Source organism: Narcine bancroftii, chromosome 14 (genome assembly GCF_036971445.1).
Source record: "Narcine bancroftii isolate sNarBan1 chromosome 14, sNarBan1.hap1, whole genome shotgun sequence".
NCBI classification, from domain to species: domain Eukaryota; kingdom Metazoa; phylum Chordata; class Chondrichthyes; order Torpediniformes; family Narcinidae; genus Narcine; species Narcine bancroftii.
This window is the reverse complement of record NC_091482.1, coordinates 35,692,252-35,708,185: the sequence shown is the minus strand read 5'-3', so window position 1 is coordinate 35,708,185 and position 15,934 is coordinate 35,692,252. Positions and strand designations below refer to the sequence as shown.

At 49.6% G+C, this 15,934-nt stretch overlaps 1 protein-coding gene across 4 annotated transcripts in view; it reads right to left on the bottom strand.

Moving 5' to 3' along the window:
- The window catches only part of orai2 (ORAI calcium release-activated calcium modulator 2), a 51,101-nt gene extending 43,539 nt beyond the window's left edge, over positions 1-7,562 (bottom strand). For 2 of the 4 annotated variants that reach the window (XM_069912001.1, XM_069912000.1), the window contains exon 1: positions 7,242-7,562. In XM_069912001.1, the coding sequence (XP_069768102.1) occupies positions 7,242-7,466 (225 nt within the window). In that variant the 5' untranslated portion in view covers positions 7,467-7,562. Of the gene's footprint in view, positions 1-280; positions 497-7,241 lie in introns of those variants that run through there. The other 2 variants (XM_069912003.1, XM_069912002.1) reach the window with 2 other exon arrangements.
- Between the last annotated feature and the right edge of the window lie 8,372 nt (positions 7,563-15,934).

The window sequence follows — 15,934 nt, the reverse complement described above, 5'->3', positions numbered from 1 at the left end:
TGGGACAACATTAAAAATGACCAATGATTGTGCAATATCACCTCCGATAAAATCACGTTAATGTATAGAGCTCTATAATTGGTGATCCAGAGGAGACAAGAGAAAGTGATCTCTCTTTAGCACAGGCACTCTCAGTGCACATATCTACTGGATAACAGTATCTCTTTTAAAGATAAAAATATCTATTTCCTTTTGCAGGTCAGCATGCTATTCACCTGCCAACAAGCCCTTTCGGCCCACGCCACCCAAACGTACCATTGTGATCCACTAACCTACTCACCCTGCACGCCTTTGGAACTTGGAAGAAAACCAGAGGACCTGGAGGAAACCCACACAGATACGGAGACAACATTACAGCACCTGAATGAGCCTGGGATTGTCTGATCTCGGAAGCTAAGCGAGCTCAGGCCTGGTCAGTATGGGAGGGGAGACTGCTGAGGAACACCAGGTGCTGTAGATTTCCGTGAGGGGCGCTGGACAAAGTGACATCTCTCTGTCTACCTTACAGTAGACAAAGGTTAAAGAATTTCATGGATGTTACATTCTAAATGTTGTATTATGTGACAATAACGGAATCTTGCCTTTACACTACTTACAGAGAGCAGCAGATTCCAATCCAGGTTGCTGGCCCTGTAATATTTTGTGCTAACTGCTACTCCACAGTGTTGCCCTTTTTCAAATTGTGCACAATTCACCTTCAAATACCTGCCTTCAATTGCATTTTTCTCCCTCACGTTGAAAAGATTTGGCTCTACATCTGAAAAATGCCATGTGCCACATCACATCCCTCACACGTTGAGCCGGCCCTTGATCTTCATCCCCATTTCCATACTTCACGCACTTACTGGGACTCAGCAGATCAGGTAGCCCTCATCTCCAGAAATGGGTGTTCAATGTTTCCCGTCAAGGCGCTTTGCGTCCCAAACTAAAAGGTTCACTGACCATCTCTCTCCATGGAGGCTGACTGACCTGCTGAGTTCCTCCAGTTCCTCATGGTTTGTTCAAGACTCCAGCATCTACAGTTCTTAGGTCCCAGGTGTCTGATGCCGTCTGCCTTGAGGCCACACCTACTGAACCTACCCTCTCTTCATTCCAAAATATTGACACATCCGCCTTCCTATCATCTGAAAATATCCACCCACATTTCATCCCCAGTGTCTGCATAATCTGGCATCCATTTATTTCAAATTGTCTGGTCCCGTCACTTGACCACAAATTCACACCCACGAAAGCTTCCAGCCTTATCAATAAATGATTGCATCCCAATTTCCTAAAAACACAGATCCCCTCTGCCATCTGCACTTCACTGCCCAGCCATCCAGCGCCCGTCTACGCTTCACAACACCAGCTTTCCCCACCACTTCCCATCTACGCTTCACTCCCGAAGCTTTCCCAAACCTTCCCTCTCCCACCATCTATCCTTCATCCACAAGCCTTCCCTCACTGCCCATCTACCCAATGCACCTAGCATTCGACTCCCCCAGCCTCTCTCCTCTCCCCTCCACCCCATACTCTTCCTCTTCACCGTCCCACCTCTCTCCACCCTCTCCCCTAGCTCACCAGCCTCCCTCTTCTTCACCTCCAGTCCCCAACCTCCCTCCTCTCCCCACCCTCCCTTTCTCTCCCTCTCCCCTCCCTCATCCCAGAATCTCCCCCTCTCCCCTCCATCCCTCATCTCCGAATCTCCCCCTCTCCCCTCCATCCCTCATCCCCGAATCTCCCTCTGCCCCTCATCCCCCTCATCTCCCTCTCCCCCTCATCTCCCTCTCCCCCTCATCTCCCTCTCCCCCTCATCTCCCTCTCCCCCTCATCTCCCTCTCCCCCTCATCTCCCTCTCCCCCTCATCTCCCTCTCCCCCTCATCTCCCTCTCCCCCTCATCTCCCTCTCCCCCTCATCCCCCTCATCTCCCTCATCCCCCTCATCTCCCTCTCCCCCTCATCTCCCTCTCCCCCTCATCTCCCTCTCCCCCTCATCTCCCTCTCCCCCTCATCTCCCTCTCCCCCTCATCTCCCTCTCCCCCTCATCTCCCTCTCCCCCTCATCTCCCTCTCCCCCTCATCTCCCTCTCCCCCTCATCTCCCTCTCCCCCTCATCTCCCTCTCCCCCTCATCCCCCTCTCCCCCTCATCCCCCTCTCCCCCTCATCCCCCAAATCCCCCTCATCCCCGAATCCCCCTCATCCCCTCATCCCCCTCATCCCCGAATCCCCCTCATCCCCGAATCCCCCTCATCCCCGAATCCCCCTCATCCCCGAATCCCCCTCATCCCCGAATCCCCCTCATCCCCGAATCCCCCTCATCCCCGAATCCCCCTCATCCCCGTCATCCCCGAATCTCCCTCATCCCCGAATCTCCCTCATCCCCGAATCTCCCTCTCCCCCTCATCCCCCTCTCTCCCCCTCCCTCATCCCCTTCCCTCAACCCCCTCCCTCATCCCCCTCCCTCCCTCATCCCCCTCCCTCCCTCATCCCCCTCCCTCCCTCATCCCCCTCCCTCCCTCATCCCCCTCCCTCCCTCATCCCCCTCCCTCCCTCATCCCCCTCCCTCCCTCATCCCCCTCCCTCCCTCATCCCCCTCCCTCCCTCATCCCCCTCCCTCCCTCAACCCCCTCCCTCCCCACCCTCATCCCCCTCCCTCCCCCCTCCCTCATCCCCATCTCCCTCTTCCTCCAATCTCATCATCTACCCTCCCTCATTCACATCTCCCTCTTCCTCCCTCTCTCCCTTCAACCCCATCTCGCTCCTCCTCCTCCCCATACCCCTCCGTCCTCCTCTCCCTCCACCTCCTCCTCTCCCTCCACCTCTCTCCCCTCCCCTTCTCTCCCCTCCCCTTCTCTCCCCTCCCCTTCTCTCCCCATCCCCATCTCTCACTCCCCCATCCCCAACCCCTCTCTCTCTCTCCCATCCCCACCCCCCCTCACTCACCCATCCCCACCCCCCCTCTCACTCCCATCCCCACCCCCCCACACTCACTCCCACCCCACCCCCCCTCTCTCTCTCCCATCCCCACCCCCACTCACACTCTCCCATCCCCACCCCCCCTCTCTCTCCCATCCCCACCCCCCTCTCTCTCCCATCCCCACCCCCCCTCTCACACTCCATCCCCACCCCCCCCCTCTCTCTCCCATCCCCACCCCCCCTCTCTCTCACCCCACCCCACCTCACTCTCTCCCATCCCCACCTCTCACTCTCCCATCCCCACCTCTCTCTCCCATCCCCACCTCTCTCACTCCCATCCCCACCTCTCTCTCTCCCAACCCCACCTCTCACTCACCCATCCCCACCTCTCTCTCTCCCACCCCACTCTCACTCTCCCATCCCCATCTCTCTCTCCCATCCCCATCTCTCTCTCTCCCATCCCCATCACTCTCTCTCCCATCCCCATCTCTCTCTCACCCATCCCCATCTCTCTCTCTCCCATCCCCATCTCTCTCTCACCCATCCCCATCTCTCTCTCTCCCATCCCCACTCTCTCTCTCCCATCCCCATCTCTCTCTCTCCCATCCCCATCTCTCTCTCACCCATCCCCATCTCTCTCTCTCCCATCCCCATCTCTCTCTCTCCCATCCCCATCTCTCTCTCTCCCATCCCCATCTCTCTCTCTCACCATCCCCATCTCTCTCTCTCCCATCCCCATCTCTCTCTCTCCCATCCCCATCTCTCTCTCTCCCATCCCCATCTCTCTCTCTCCCATCCCCATCTCTCTCTCTCCCATCCCCATCTCTCTCTCTCCCATCCCCATCTCTCTCTCTCCCATCCCCACTCTCTCTCTCCATCCCCATCTCTCTCTCCTCTCTCCCATCCCCATCTCTCTCTCTCTCTCTCCCATCCCCCCATCTCTCTCTCATCTCTCTCCCATCCCCATCTCTCTCTCTCTCCCATCCCCATCTCTCTCTCTCTCTCCCATCCCCATCTCTCTCTCTCTCTCTCCCATCCCCATCTCTCTCTCTCTCTCCCATCCCCATCTCTCTCTCTCTCCCATCCCCATCTCTCTCTCTCACTCTCATCCCCATCTCTCTCTCTCTCTCCCATCCCCATCTCTCTCTCTCTCCCATCCCCATCTCTCTCTCTCTCTCCCATCCCCATCTCTCTCTCTCTCCCATCCCCATCTCTCTCTCTCTCTCCCATCCCCATCTCTCTCTCTCTCTCCCATCCCCATCTCTCTCTCTCTCTCCCATCCCCATCTCTCTCTCTCTCTCCCATCCCCATCTCTCTCTCCTCCCATCCCCATCTCTCTCTCTCCCATCCCCATCTCTCTCTCTCTCCCATCCCCATCTCTCTCTCTCTCCCATCCCCATCTCTCTCTCTCTCTCCCATCCCCATCTCTCTCTCTCTCTCCCATCCCCATCTCTCTCTCTCTCCCATCCCCATCTCTCTCTCTCCCATCCCCATCTCTCTCTCTCTCTCCCATCCCCATCTCTCTCTCTCTCTCCCATCCCCATCTCTCTCTCTCCCATCCCCATCTCTCTCTCTCCCATCCCCCCCTCTCTCTGTCCCATCCCCATCTCTCTCTCTCTCCCATCCCCATCTCTCTCTCTCTCTCCCATCCCATCTCTCTCTCTCTCTCCCATCCCATCTCTCTCTCTCTCTCCCATCCCCATCTCTCTCTCTCTCCCATCCCCATCTCTCTCTCTCTCTCCCATCCCCATCTCTCTCTCTCTCCCATCCCCATCTCTCTCTCTCTCTCCCATCCCCATCTCTCTCTCTCTCTCCCATCCCCATCTCTCTCTCTCTCCCATCCCATCTCTCTCTCTCTCCCATCCCCATCTCTCTCTCTCTCTCCCATCCCCATCTCTCTCTCTCTCTCTCCCATCCCCATCTCTCTCTCTCTCCCATCCCCATCTCTCTCTCTCTCTCTCCCATCCCCCCCTCTCTCTGTCCCATCCCCCCCTCTCTCTGTCCCATCCCCCCCTCTCTCTGTCCCATCCCCCCCTCTCTCTGTCCCATCCCCATCTCTCTCTCTCCCATCCCCATCTCTCTCTCTCCCATCCCCATCTCTCTCTCTCCCATCCCCATCTCTCTCTCTCTCCATCCCCATCTCTCTCTCTCTCCCATCCCCATCTCTCTCTCTCCCATCCCCATCTCTCTCTCTCCCATCCCCATCTCTCTCTCTCCCATCCCCATCTCTCTCTCTCCCATCCCCATCTCTCTCTCTCCCATCCCCATCTCTCTCTCTCCCATCCCCATCTCTCTCTCTCCCATCCCCATCTCTCTCTCTCCCATCCCCATCTCTCTCTCTCCCATCCCCATCTCTCTCTCTCCCATCCCCATCTCTCTCTCTCCCATCCCCATCTCTCTCTCTCCCATCCCCATCTCTCTCTCTCCCATCCCCATCTCTCTCTCCCATCCCATCCCATCTCTCTCTCTCCCATCCCCATCTCTCTCTCTCCCATCCCCATCTCTCTCTCTCCCATCCCCATCTCTCTCTCTCCCATCCCCATCTCTCTCTCTCCCATCCCATCTCTCTCTCTCCCATCCCCATCTCTCTCTCTCTCCCATCCCCATCTCTCTCTCTCTCCCATCCCCATCTCTCTCTCTCTCCCATCCCCATCTCTCTCTCTCTCCCATCCCCATCTCTCTCTCTCTCTCCCATCCCCATCTCTCTCTCTCTCTCCCATCCCCATCTCTCTCTCTCTCCCATCCCCATCTCTCTCTCTCCCCATCCCCATCTCTCTCTCTCTCCCATCCCCATCTCTCTCTCTCTCTCCCATCCCCATCTCTCTCTCTCTCTCCCATCCCCATCTCTCTCTCTCTCTCCCATCCCCATCTCTCTCTCTCTCTCCCATCCCCATCTCTCTCTCTCTCTCCCATCCCATCTCTCTCTCTCCCATCCCCATCTCTCTCTCTCCCATCCCCATCTCTCTCTCTCCATCCCCATCTCTCTCTCTCCCATCCCCATCTCTCTCTCTCCCATCCCCATCTCTCTCTCTCCCATCCCATCTCTCTCTTTCCCATCCCCATCTCTCTCTCTCCCATCCCCATCTCTCTCTCTCCCATCCCCATCTCTCTCTCTCCATCCCCATCTCTCTCTCTCCCATCCCCATCTCTCTCTCTCCCATCCCCATCTCTCTCTCTCCCATCCCCATCTCTCTCTCTCCCATCCCCATCTCTCTCTCTCTCCCATCCCCATCTCTCTCTCTCCCATTTCCCCTCTCTCTCTCTCCCATTCCCCCTCTCTCTCTCTCCCATCCCCCCCTCTCTCTCTCCCATCCCCCCCTCTCTCTGTCCCATCCCCCCCTCTCTCTGTCCCATCCCCATCTCTCTCTGTCCATCCCCATCTCTCTCTCTCTCTCCCATCCCCATCTCTCTCTCTCTCCCATCCCCCATCTCTCTCTCTCCCATCCCCATCTCTCTCTCTCTCCCATCCCCATCTCTCTCTCTCTCCCATCCCCATCTCTCTCTCTCTCCCATCCCCATCTCTCTCTCTCTCCCATCCCTCTCTCTCTCCCATCCCCATCTCTCTCTCTCTCCCATCCCCATCTCTCTCTCTCTCCCATCCCCATCTCTCTCTCTCCCATCCCCATCTCTCTCTCTCCCCCATCCCCATCTCTCTCTCTCCCATCCCCCCTCTCTCTCTCTCCCATCCCCCCTCTCTCTCTCTCCCATCCCCATCTCTCTCTCTCCCATTTCCCCTCTCTCTCTCTCCCATTCCCCCTCTCTCTCTCTCCCATCCCCCCCTCTCTCTGGCCCATCCCCCTCTCTCTGGCCCATCCCCCCTCTCTCTGTCCCATCCCCCCTCTCTCTGTCCCATCCCCCTCTCTCTGTCCCATCCCCCCCTTTCTCTGTCCCATCCCCCTCTCTCTGTCCCATCCCCCTCTCTCTCTCCCATCCCCCTCTCTCTCTCCCATCCTCTCTCTCCCATCCTCTCTCTCTCCCATCCCCCCTCTCTCTCCCATCCCCCCTCTCTCTCTCCCATCCCCCCTCTCTCTCTCTCCCATCCCCATCCCCCCTCTCTCTCTCCCATCCCCATCCCCCCTCTCTCTCTCCCATCCCCATCCCCCCTCTCTCTCTCCCATCCCCATCCCCCCTTCTCTCTCTCCCATCCCCATCCCCATCCCCCCCTCTCTTTCTCCCATCCCATTCTCTCTCCCCCATCCACTCCCCCCATCCTCTCTCCCACTCCCCCCCCCCCTCCCCCGGCGCCCTCCCTCGCCTCCGACTGAGCCTGCACCGCGGTCCAGGGGGAGCGGGGAATGGATGGATGGATGTGGGGGCGGGCGGCCAGACCCCGCAGAGCCACTCACCATGGCGAAGCCGGAGAGCAGCGCCGAGGTCCGGCTCGAAGCCTTCAGCTTGGCCCGGCTGAGGTAGAGCTTCCTCCAAGACAGCGCCTGCACCGAGTGATGGTTGGAGGACACCAACTCCAGGTAACTGCGCCGCACCCAGTCGCGATAGTCGGCGGCTCCTCCTTCCGGCTCCGAGCAAGGAGGAGCGGGGGAACCGGCCGGCACCGAGCGTTCGGAGCTCATAGCAACGCCGGGTGGAAGCTCACCTCACACTCCCTGCCGCCAAGTCTGCGCGCTCCCCGCTCGCGGCCACGCGCCTCAACGTGACGCTGGTGCCACCAGGGGGAGCTCCTCAGCCGCTCCATGCTTCACCAGGGGGCGCTACTAGTCGCTGCTTCGGTTGGGGAGCTCTCAACCAATCACTGCATCACTCGTAGAAGCATGCAACCAATCACTGGTGGAAGAATGGAACCAATCAGCACATCACTGGTGGAAAAATGGAACCAATCAGCACATCACTAGTGGAAGAATTGGACCAATCAGTACATAATTGGTGGAGGAATGGAATCAATCACTGGTGGAAAAATGGAACTAATCAATGCATCACTGGTGGAAGATTTGGACCAATCAGCACATCACTGGTGGAGAAATGGAACCAATCACTGGTGGAAGAATGGAACTAATCAACACATCACTGGTGGAAGAATTGGACCAATCAGCACATCACTGTTGGAGGAATAGAATCAATTAGTGCATCATTACTGGAAGTATTGAATCCATAATTAGTAGAAGCTTTCAATCAATCACTGCTTCACTTGTGGAAGCATTCGACCAATCCCTTCTTCCATGAGGGGCTGGTATTTGATCAATCGCTGTTTCACTGATGGAGGGCCTCACCAAACTCTTACCATGTGGAGATGAGAGCCCTCTGTGCAGGGTTGGCATAAGAGTCAAATCTCAGGACGTGGCCATTGATTTGTAGTTGAGATCCCATGAGCAATAGTAAGTTTTTCAAAAAGTTTGCTTCCTGAAAAAAATTTGGGAATTATGATAGACAACTTCAAGCTGAACACAAAGATAATGATTTTGAAGGATTTTATATGTGTTTTTTTTTAAACAATAAAAAATTTTTTTCTAATATAAAATTTGATGTAGGGTGGGGTCTCAATCTCAATGGGTTATGGAACCTATCAAGTGGTATTTTGAGTAGAATTTTAAGGTCATGTTTTTGTATCCGACCCCTGTTTTTTCCATGTTTTTTTGGGAGCTTCAAGGGTCATCTTACGCACTGAAATCTATGGTATTTTCCATTTCCATCTGAGTTCGCTATGAAAGACATTAGCAGTGTGCCAGATATAGAAGGGTATCAGGAAAGGGAAGTGAATGCAGTTACTATTTCAAGGGAGAAGGTGCTCAGAAAGCTGAATGGTGGAAATGAAATGCACCCTCGGGTTCTGAGATTGTGAAAGCTTTGGTAGAGATTTTTCAGAAATCAGTAGATTCTGGTATGGTCCCAGAGGACTGGAAAATTGTATTCAAGAAGGAAGGGAGACAGCTGAAAGGAAATGATTGGACAGTCAGTCTGACGTCCATGATTGGGGAGTTGTTGGCGTCGATTGTCAAGGATGAGGTTACAGAGTATTTTGAGGTGCATGCCAAAGCCAGCATAATTTCCTGAAGGGAAAATCTTGCTCGGCAAACCTATTGGAATTTTTTTGAACAAATGACAAGCAGGCTGGATAAGGGAGATGGAGTGGTGTGTTTTTGGTTTCCAGAAGGCTCCTTTAACAAGATAAGAGCCTATGGTATTACAGGAATCATACTAGCAGGGGTAGACCATTGCTGACTGACAGGGAGCAGAGAGTTGGAACACAGAGATCATATTCTGATTGGCCACCAGTTTCTAGTGGGGTTCCACAGGGCCAGTTGGGGCTGGTTCTTTTTATGTTGTATATTAATGATTTGGAATCTGGAATGAATGGTTTTGTGGCCAAGTTTGTAGGTGAAGGAGCAGGTCATGAGAAACAGGGAGGCTGCAGAAGGACTTGGACAGATTAGGAGAATGGACAGAGAAGTGGGAAATTAAATACAATGTCAAGAGTGCATTTTGGTGGAAATAAAATGGGCAGACTATTTTTTAAATGGGGAGACAACTGAAAATACCCAGGTGCAAATGGACCTGGGAGTCCTTGTGGAGGTCAGCCTGAAGGGAAACTTGCAAGTTCAGTCGGTGGTGAAGGCGGCAAATGCGATCCTGGCGTTCATTTCAAGGGGAAGAGAATGTAAGAGCAGGGATGTGATGTTGAGGCTTGATAAGGTGCTGGTGAGACCTCGCACGGAGCATTGTGAGCAGTTTTGGGTTTCTCATTTAAGAAAGGATGTGCTGACATTGGAGAGGCTTCAGAGGAGGTTCACAATACGATTCCAGGAATGAAAGCTTTATCATTTGAGGAATGTTTGACAGCTATTATTTTGTACTCATTTGAATTTAGGAGAATGAGGGGGGGATCTCATTGAAACATTTTGAATATTGGAAGGTGTGGACAGAATCGATGTGGAAAGGTTGTTTCCCATGATGGGAGAGTCTCAGACATGGGTGCGCAATTTCAGGACTGAAGAGTGTCCTACTTCGAACAGAGATGCGGAGGAATTTCTTCAGCCAAAGGGTAGTAAATCTGTGGAACTTGTGCCACAGGCCATCGTGGAGGCCAGGTTATTGGATGTATTTAAGGGAGAAATTGATAGGTCAAGAAAAAACTTCACAAGGTTGTTAACTCAGCCTGTGACATAATTGCACCAGTTTTCACTCCATCAAGGGCATCTACAAGATGGTAACAAAGCAGCCTCTTTCCTCAAGGATCCCCCACCTCCCAGGCCTTCACATGGGAAAAAGGTACAGGAATGTAAAGACGAGCACTCAGTGGCACAAGGACAACTTCTTCCCCACTCCCATCAGATATCTGAATGATCAATGAACCATAGCCTTACTTTGTATTTTTATTGCAGGACTTTTAACTTTATTTTACAAATATTTTCACTTTGATGCTTCTGCAAAACAAGAATTTCATGACATCAAGTCAAGTCGCCTTTATTTGTCGTTCATACCATAACCTTTCAGTGAAAATGAGATTGGGTTTCTCCGACTCTAGAGCTGGTTATTTACATGGCTAAATTACATCAGAAACATTATTACAAATAACATATCACTCATTAAATATCCTGTTACCTATGCTATCCCTGTGTACCCCTGGAGTTCAGAGGCCTCACGGCTTGGGGGAAAATACTGGTTCACAATCTGGTTGTGAGGGCCCGAACACTTTGTTACTTCTTCCCGGATGGCAGGAGGGAGAACAGATTGAGGGAGGGATGTGGAGTCCTTCACAATGTTTATGGCTTTCCACAGACAATGGCTAATATAAATGTCCATTCTGGCAGGGAGAGAGAGAGAGCCCAATAATCCCCTTGGCAGTCTTTACTACCCACTGCAGGGACGTGTTCTGGGATGGTGCAGTTCCCGAACCAGGCGGTGATGCAGTTGCATTGGATGCTCTCAATGTGTCCCCTGTAGAATCTAGTGATTCTGGTTCTGATTCTTATTCTGATTTGCCAGGGCATCAAGGTTATGAGGAGAAGGCCGGGCGGTGGAGCTGAGTGGGGAAAATTGATCAGCTCATGATTAAATGGTGGGGCAGACTCAATGGGCTGAATAACTTATTTCTACTCCCATGTCTTATGGTAATGAAATATGGAAACTTGCTTCAGTGATGCTAATCGGTGTTCACTTTTGACCAATGTCATAGTTTCATTCTTCAGGTTGTTCCATAAGATTCCAGGGAAGCAGTGGCCCTTGTTTATCACTTAGTATAACATACCACATCTCAGACAGAGCAGCGGCTCCTCAGTCCTAAATAGAACACCAGATTGTTGTGCTGGTGCCAGTGGATCGTATTCTTTGTAAAACTATAACATTTTTGCTCTAATGAACTGCCTCATCTTTAGCCACTCACTTCAACAAATATACCTCATGTCATGTTGTTTAAAAAAGGCTCCAAAAATAAGCCAGGTAATTATAGGCCAGTGAGCTTGATGTCAGTGTTAGGTAAATTATTGGAAGAAGTTCTGAGAGACAGGATATATTGGTATTTGGACAGCCATGAGCTGATTAAGGACAGTCAGCAAGGCTTTGTGCATGGATATTGTGTTTAACAAATCTTGTAGAGTTTTTAGAGGAGGTTACGAAGAAGATAGATGAAGTAAAGGCTGTGGATGTTGTCTACATGGACTTTAGTAAAGCCTTTGACAAAGTCTCACATGGAAGGTTAGTTCAAAAGGTTAAGACACTAAGACGGAGATGTAAACTGGATTCAAAATTGTCTCTGAGGGAGAAAACAGAGAGTGGAAGTTAATGGTTGCTTCTTTTTTTTTTTTTTTAAATTTTTTTATTTTTCACACCATAAATCACATTAGCCATGATATACACTATTTCTTTTCACACATATACAGTGACTTTTTCTCCCCCCCCCCCTTTCCTCCCAAACCATCCCCCCACCCCCCCCCTCTCATCCATTTTAGGTATACAATCTAGGTTGCATTAAGCCAGTCAGACAATGTTGTCATTCAACAAAATTACACCAGAAATTCTACTGAGTCCATTCTTTTCTTTCCTTCTCCTTCCATCAACTTAGGTAATGTTTGTCCCCGGTAGGTTTTCGCTATTGTATTTAATGTAAGGCTCCTATACTTGTTCGAATATTTCAATATTATTTCTTAACCAATATGTTATTTTTTCTAATGGAATACATTTATTCATTTAGATTTGGTAGTTTCTTCCTTTTAATTTGGTTATGTGTTCCATTAATATTTAAAGACATATAGTTCAGCGTAGCCCTTTTATATTTTGTTTATCTTCTCTTTCCGTTTTTCCATCATTACCTTTCCTCCTTTTCCATTTCTGTTTTCTTATTTTCAACTCTTTATAAGACAACATTCCTACAACATCTAACATTTTCCTTATTCTCCTATTTCTATCTTATTTATCCCCAATCTCCCCTTCACCTCCTGAGTTGTCCTTTATCCCTTGTCGGACAACCACATCTCCCCTCTCCATTTGGATTTGCGAATCCACTCGCAAGCGTCAACTGATTTTGCAGTGACCGCTATTTCCCCCCACCCCGCCTCCCCCAGTAAAGATTTCACTTTTCATATGTCACAAAGGTCCCTCTTTTAATTCCCTCCTTATTCTCTCTATTCCATTACCTTCCCTTATTAATTCTTGTCTATACTATCTATATTTTCCTCTAAGTACAGATACATTCATGTATGCTCATTGTCTCTATTCACTCTTATACCTCTTTACCTGCATACATATCAATCGTGATCATTTTTACTCTCATTACCCGTCTTCATCCCTCAGTCTATTTTTGTCTTTACCCACATACATATCAGTCGTGATCATTTTAACTCTCATTACCCGTCTTCCTCCCTCAGTCTATTTTTGTAATTGTTCTGCAAATTTTCGTGCTTCTTCTGGATCCGAGAATAGTCTGTTTTGTTGTCCTGGAATAAATATTTTCAATACCGCTGGATGCTTTAGTATAAATTTATACCCTTTCTTCCATAAAATCGCCTTTGCTGTATTGAACTCTTTTCTCTTCTTTAGGAGTTCAAAACTTATATCTGGATAAATGAAGATTTTTTGCCCTTTATACTCCAGTGGTTTGTTGCCCTCTCTTACTTTTTCCATTGTCTTCTCTAGTACCTTTTCTCTTGTAGTATATCTTAGGAATTTTACTACAATAGATCTTGGTTTTTGTTGTGGTTGTGGTTTAGAGGCCAATACTCTATGTGCCCTTTCTATTTCCATTTCATGCTGTAGTTCTGGACATCCTAGGGTCTTAGGGATCCACTCTTTTATAAACTCCCTCATATTCTTGCCTTCTTCATCTTCCTTAAGGCCCACTATCTTTATGTTATTTCTTCTGTTATGGTTTTCCATTGTATCTATTTTTTGAGCTAGTAGTTCTTGTGTCTCTTTAGTTTTTTTATTAGATTTCTCCAATTTCTTTTTTAAGTCTTCTACCTCCATTTCTGCTGCTACTGCCCGCTCTTCCATCTTGTCCATTTTTTTTCCCATTTCTGTTAAGGTCATCTCCATTTTAATTATTTTCTCCTCTGTGTTGTTTATTCTTTTTCTTAAATCCTTAAATTCCTGTGTTTGCCATTCTTTAAATGACTCCATGTATCCTTTAATAAGAGCAAGTATATCCTTTACCTTGCCTATCTTTTCTTCTTCTATTTCACCATACTCTTCCTCTTCTTCTTCCTCTGGGTTGACCATCTGTTGTTTCTTTGTTGCCCTTTCCTCCTCTTCTATCTTGTTTCTATTGTCTTCTGTGGTCTCTTCTTGCTGCAGGTGTTCTGCAGCTGTCGTTGCCGGCTGTGGAGATCGACTCCCCAGCTGGTCCCCCCTCCCGTCGGTGTGTTTTTTTTCATTCGCATCGCGCATGCGCGAAACTTCGCGCATGCGCGGTTGCGCACTTTTGCTCGGCTCTGCGAGCCATTTTTGTAGTCCATTATTTACCGACCTGAGGGAGCGGGTTTCTCTCTCCGCAGCGGGCCTCTTCGGACAGGTAAGGCCTTCACCTTTTTCCTCCTTTGTCTTTTCTTCCTCTCTTCTTACCGTTGCTTTCGACTTTTCTTTTTTTGTCGCCATCTTCTTTCCACCTTTATACTCACTTTTCTGTAACTTTTATTTCTGTGCCTTTGTGTTTTCTCTTGTTTTTCCCGACTTTTCTGGAGAGGGCTGGAGTTCACCGTCCGGCCACTACTCCATCGCGTGACTCCTCCCTCGTTAATGGTTGCTTCTCAGACTGGAGGCCTGTGACAAGTGGTGTGCCTCAGGGATCTGTGTTGGGACAATTGTTGTTTATTGTCTATATCAGTGATCAGGATGATAATGTTGGAAATTGGATCAGCAAGTTTGCTGATGACACAAAGATAGGAGGTGCTAAGGACCGTGAGGAAGATTTTCAAAGCTTGTAGAGAGTTCTGGACCATCCGGGAGAATGGGACAGTAAATGGCAGATGGAGTTTAATGCAGACAAGTGTGAGGAGATGCACTTTGGAAGAGTGATTCAGGGTAGACGTACACAGTAAATGACAGGGCACTGAGGAGTGTGGAGGAGCAAAGATCTGGGAATACAGATACATTGTTCCCTGGAGGTGGCGTCACAGGTGGACAGGGTTGTAAAGAAAGATTTTGGCATCTTATCCTTTATAAATCAAAGTAATGAATATAGGAGTTTGGATGTTATGTTGAAGTTGTTTAAGACATTTGTGAGGTCAAATTTTGAATATTGTGTGCAGTTCTGATTGCCTAACTACAGAAAGGATATCAATAAGATTGAAAGAGTGCAGAGAAGATTTAATAGGATATTGCCATGTCTTCAGGAGTTGAGTTACGGGAAATGTTAAACAGATTAGGACTTTATTCCTTGGAACGAAGAAGAATGAGGGGAGATTTGATAGAGATTTACAGGATTATGAGAGGTATAGACAGAGTAGACGCGAGTAGTTGTTTTCCACTTAGATTAGGGGAGAGAAATACAAGAGGTCATGGTTTTAAGCTGAAGAGGGAAAGGTTTAGGGGAACATTATGGAAAAGTTCCTCACTCAGAGAGCTGCCATCTGATGTGGTGATTTCAGGCTTGATTTTGAGTTTTAAGAATAGATTGGATAGATACATGGATGGGAGGTGCAGGAGCAGGTCAGTGGGATTAGAAAAATAGTAGTCAGCACAGACCTAATGGACTGAATGGCCTGTTTTCTGTGATGTAGCATTCTATGGTTCAATAAATATATAGAATCCATCTACCCCTCATCCACCTGGAAAATAAAGAAAATAAAGCATTTGAACATACGTATTTATTGACTTCAGTTTGGTATTCAACATGATCATACTTTAGTACCTGAGCTCTGCAATTGTATTCTTGACATCCTGTCGGGGAGACTTCAGGGAATCCGGATCAGTAGCAGCACCTCCAAGACCATTACAATGAGCTCCCAGGGCTGTGTGCTGTCCCACTGCTGTTCATTCTGCTGACCCACAACTGTGCAGCTAAACACAGGTTGAACCAGATCATCAAGTTCGCTGGCGACTCGACCATGGTGGGTCTTATCAGTGAGAATGAGGAGTCGGCATACAGAGATGAGGTGCAGTTGCTAACGGACTGGTGCAGAGCCAACAACTTGGATCTGGTTTAATAAAACAAAAGAGATGGTTGATGACTTCAAGAAGGCCCAGGGGGTCCATGTTCTGCTGACCATTGACAGCTTGACCTTTGAGAATCTCATCTGTTCCCTTAACACCAGCTCCATAGACAAGAAAGTCCAGCAGTGTCTCTACCTGCGAAGTTCATCTCCCACCCTCCATCCTCACTACATTCTACAGAGGATATACTGAGAGCATCCTGTGCAACTGTATCACCACCTGGTTTGGAAGCTGTACCACCTCAGACCGTAAGGCCCTGCAGAGGATAGTGAAGTCAGTGGAAAAGTCCATCGGGGCTCTCTTCCTACCATGAAGGACATCTACAACACTCGATGCAGATGAAAGGCAATAAACATTGTGAAGGACTCCACAATCCCCTAACGTTAACTGTTCGCCCTTCTGCCATCTGGTAAGAGGTACCGTAGCACTCGGGCCCTTACGT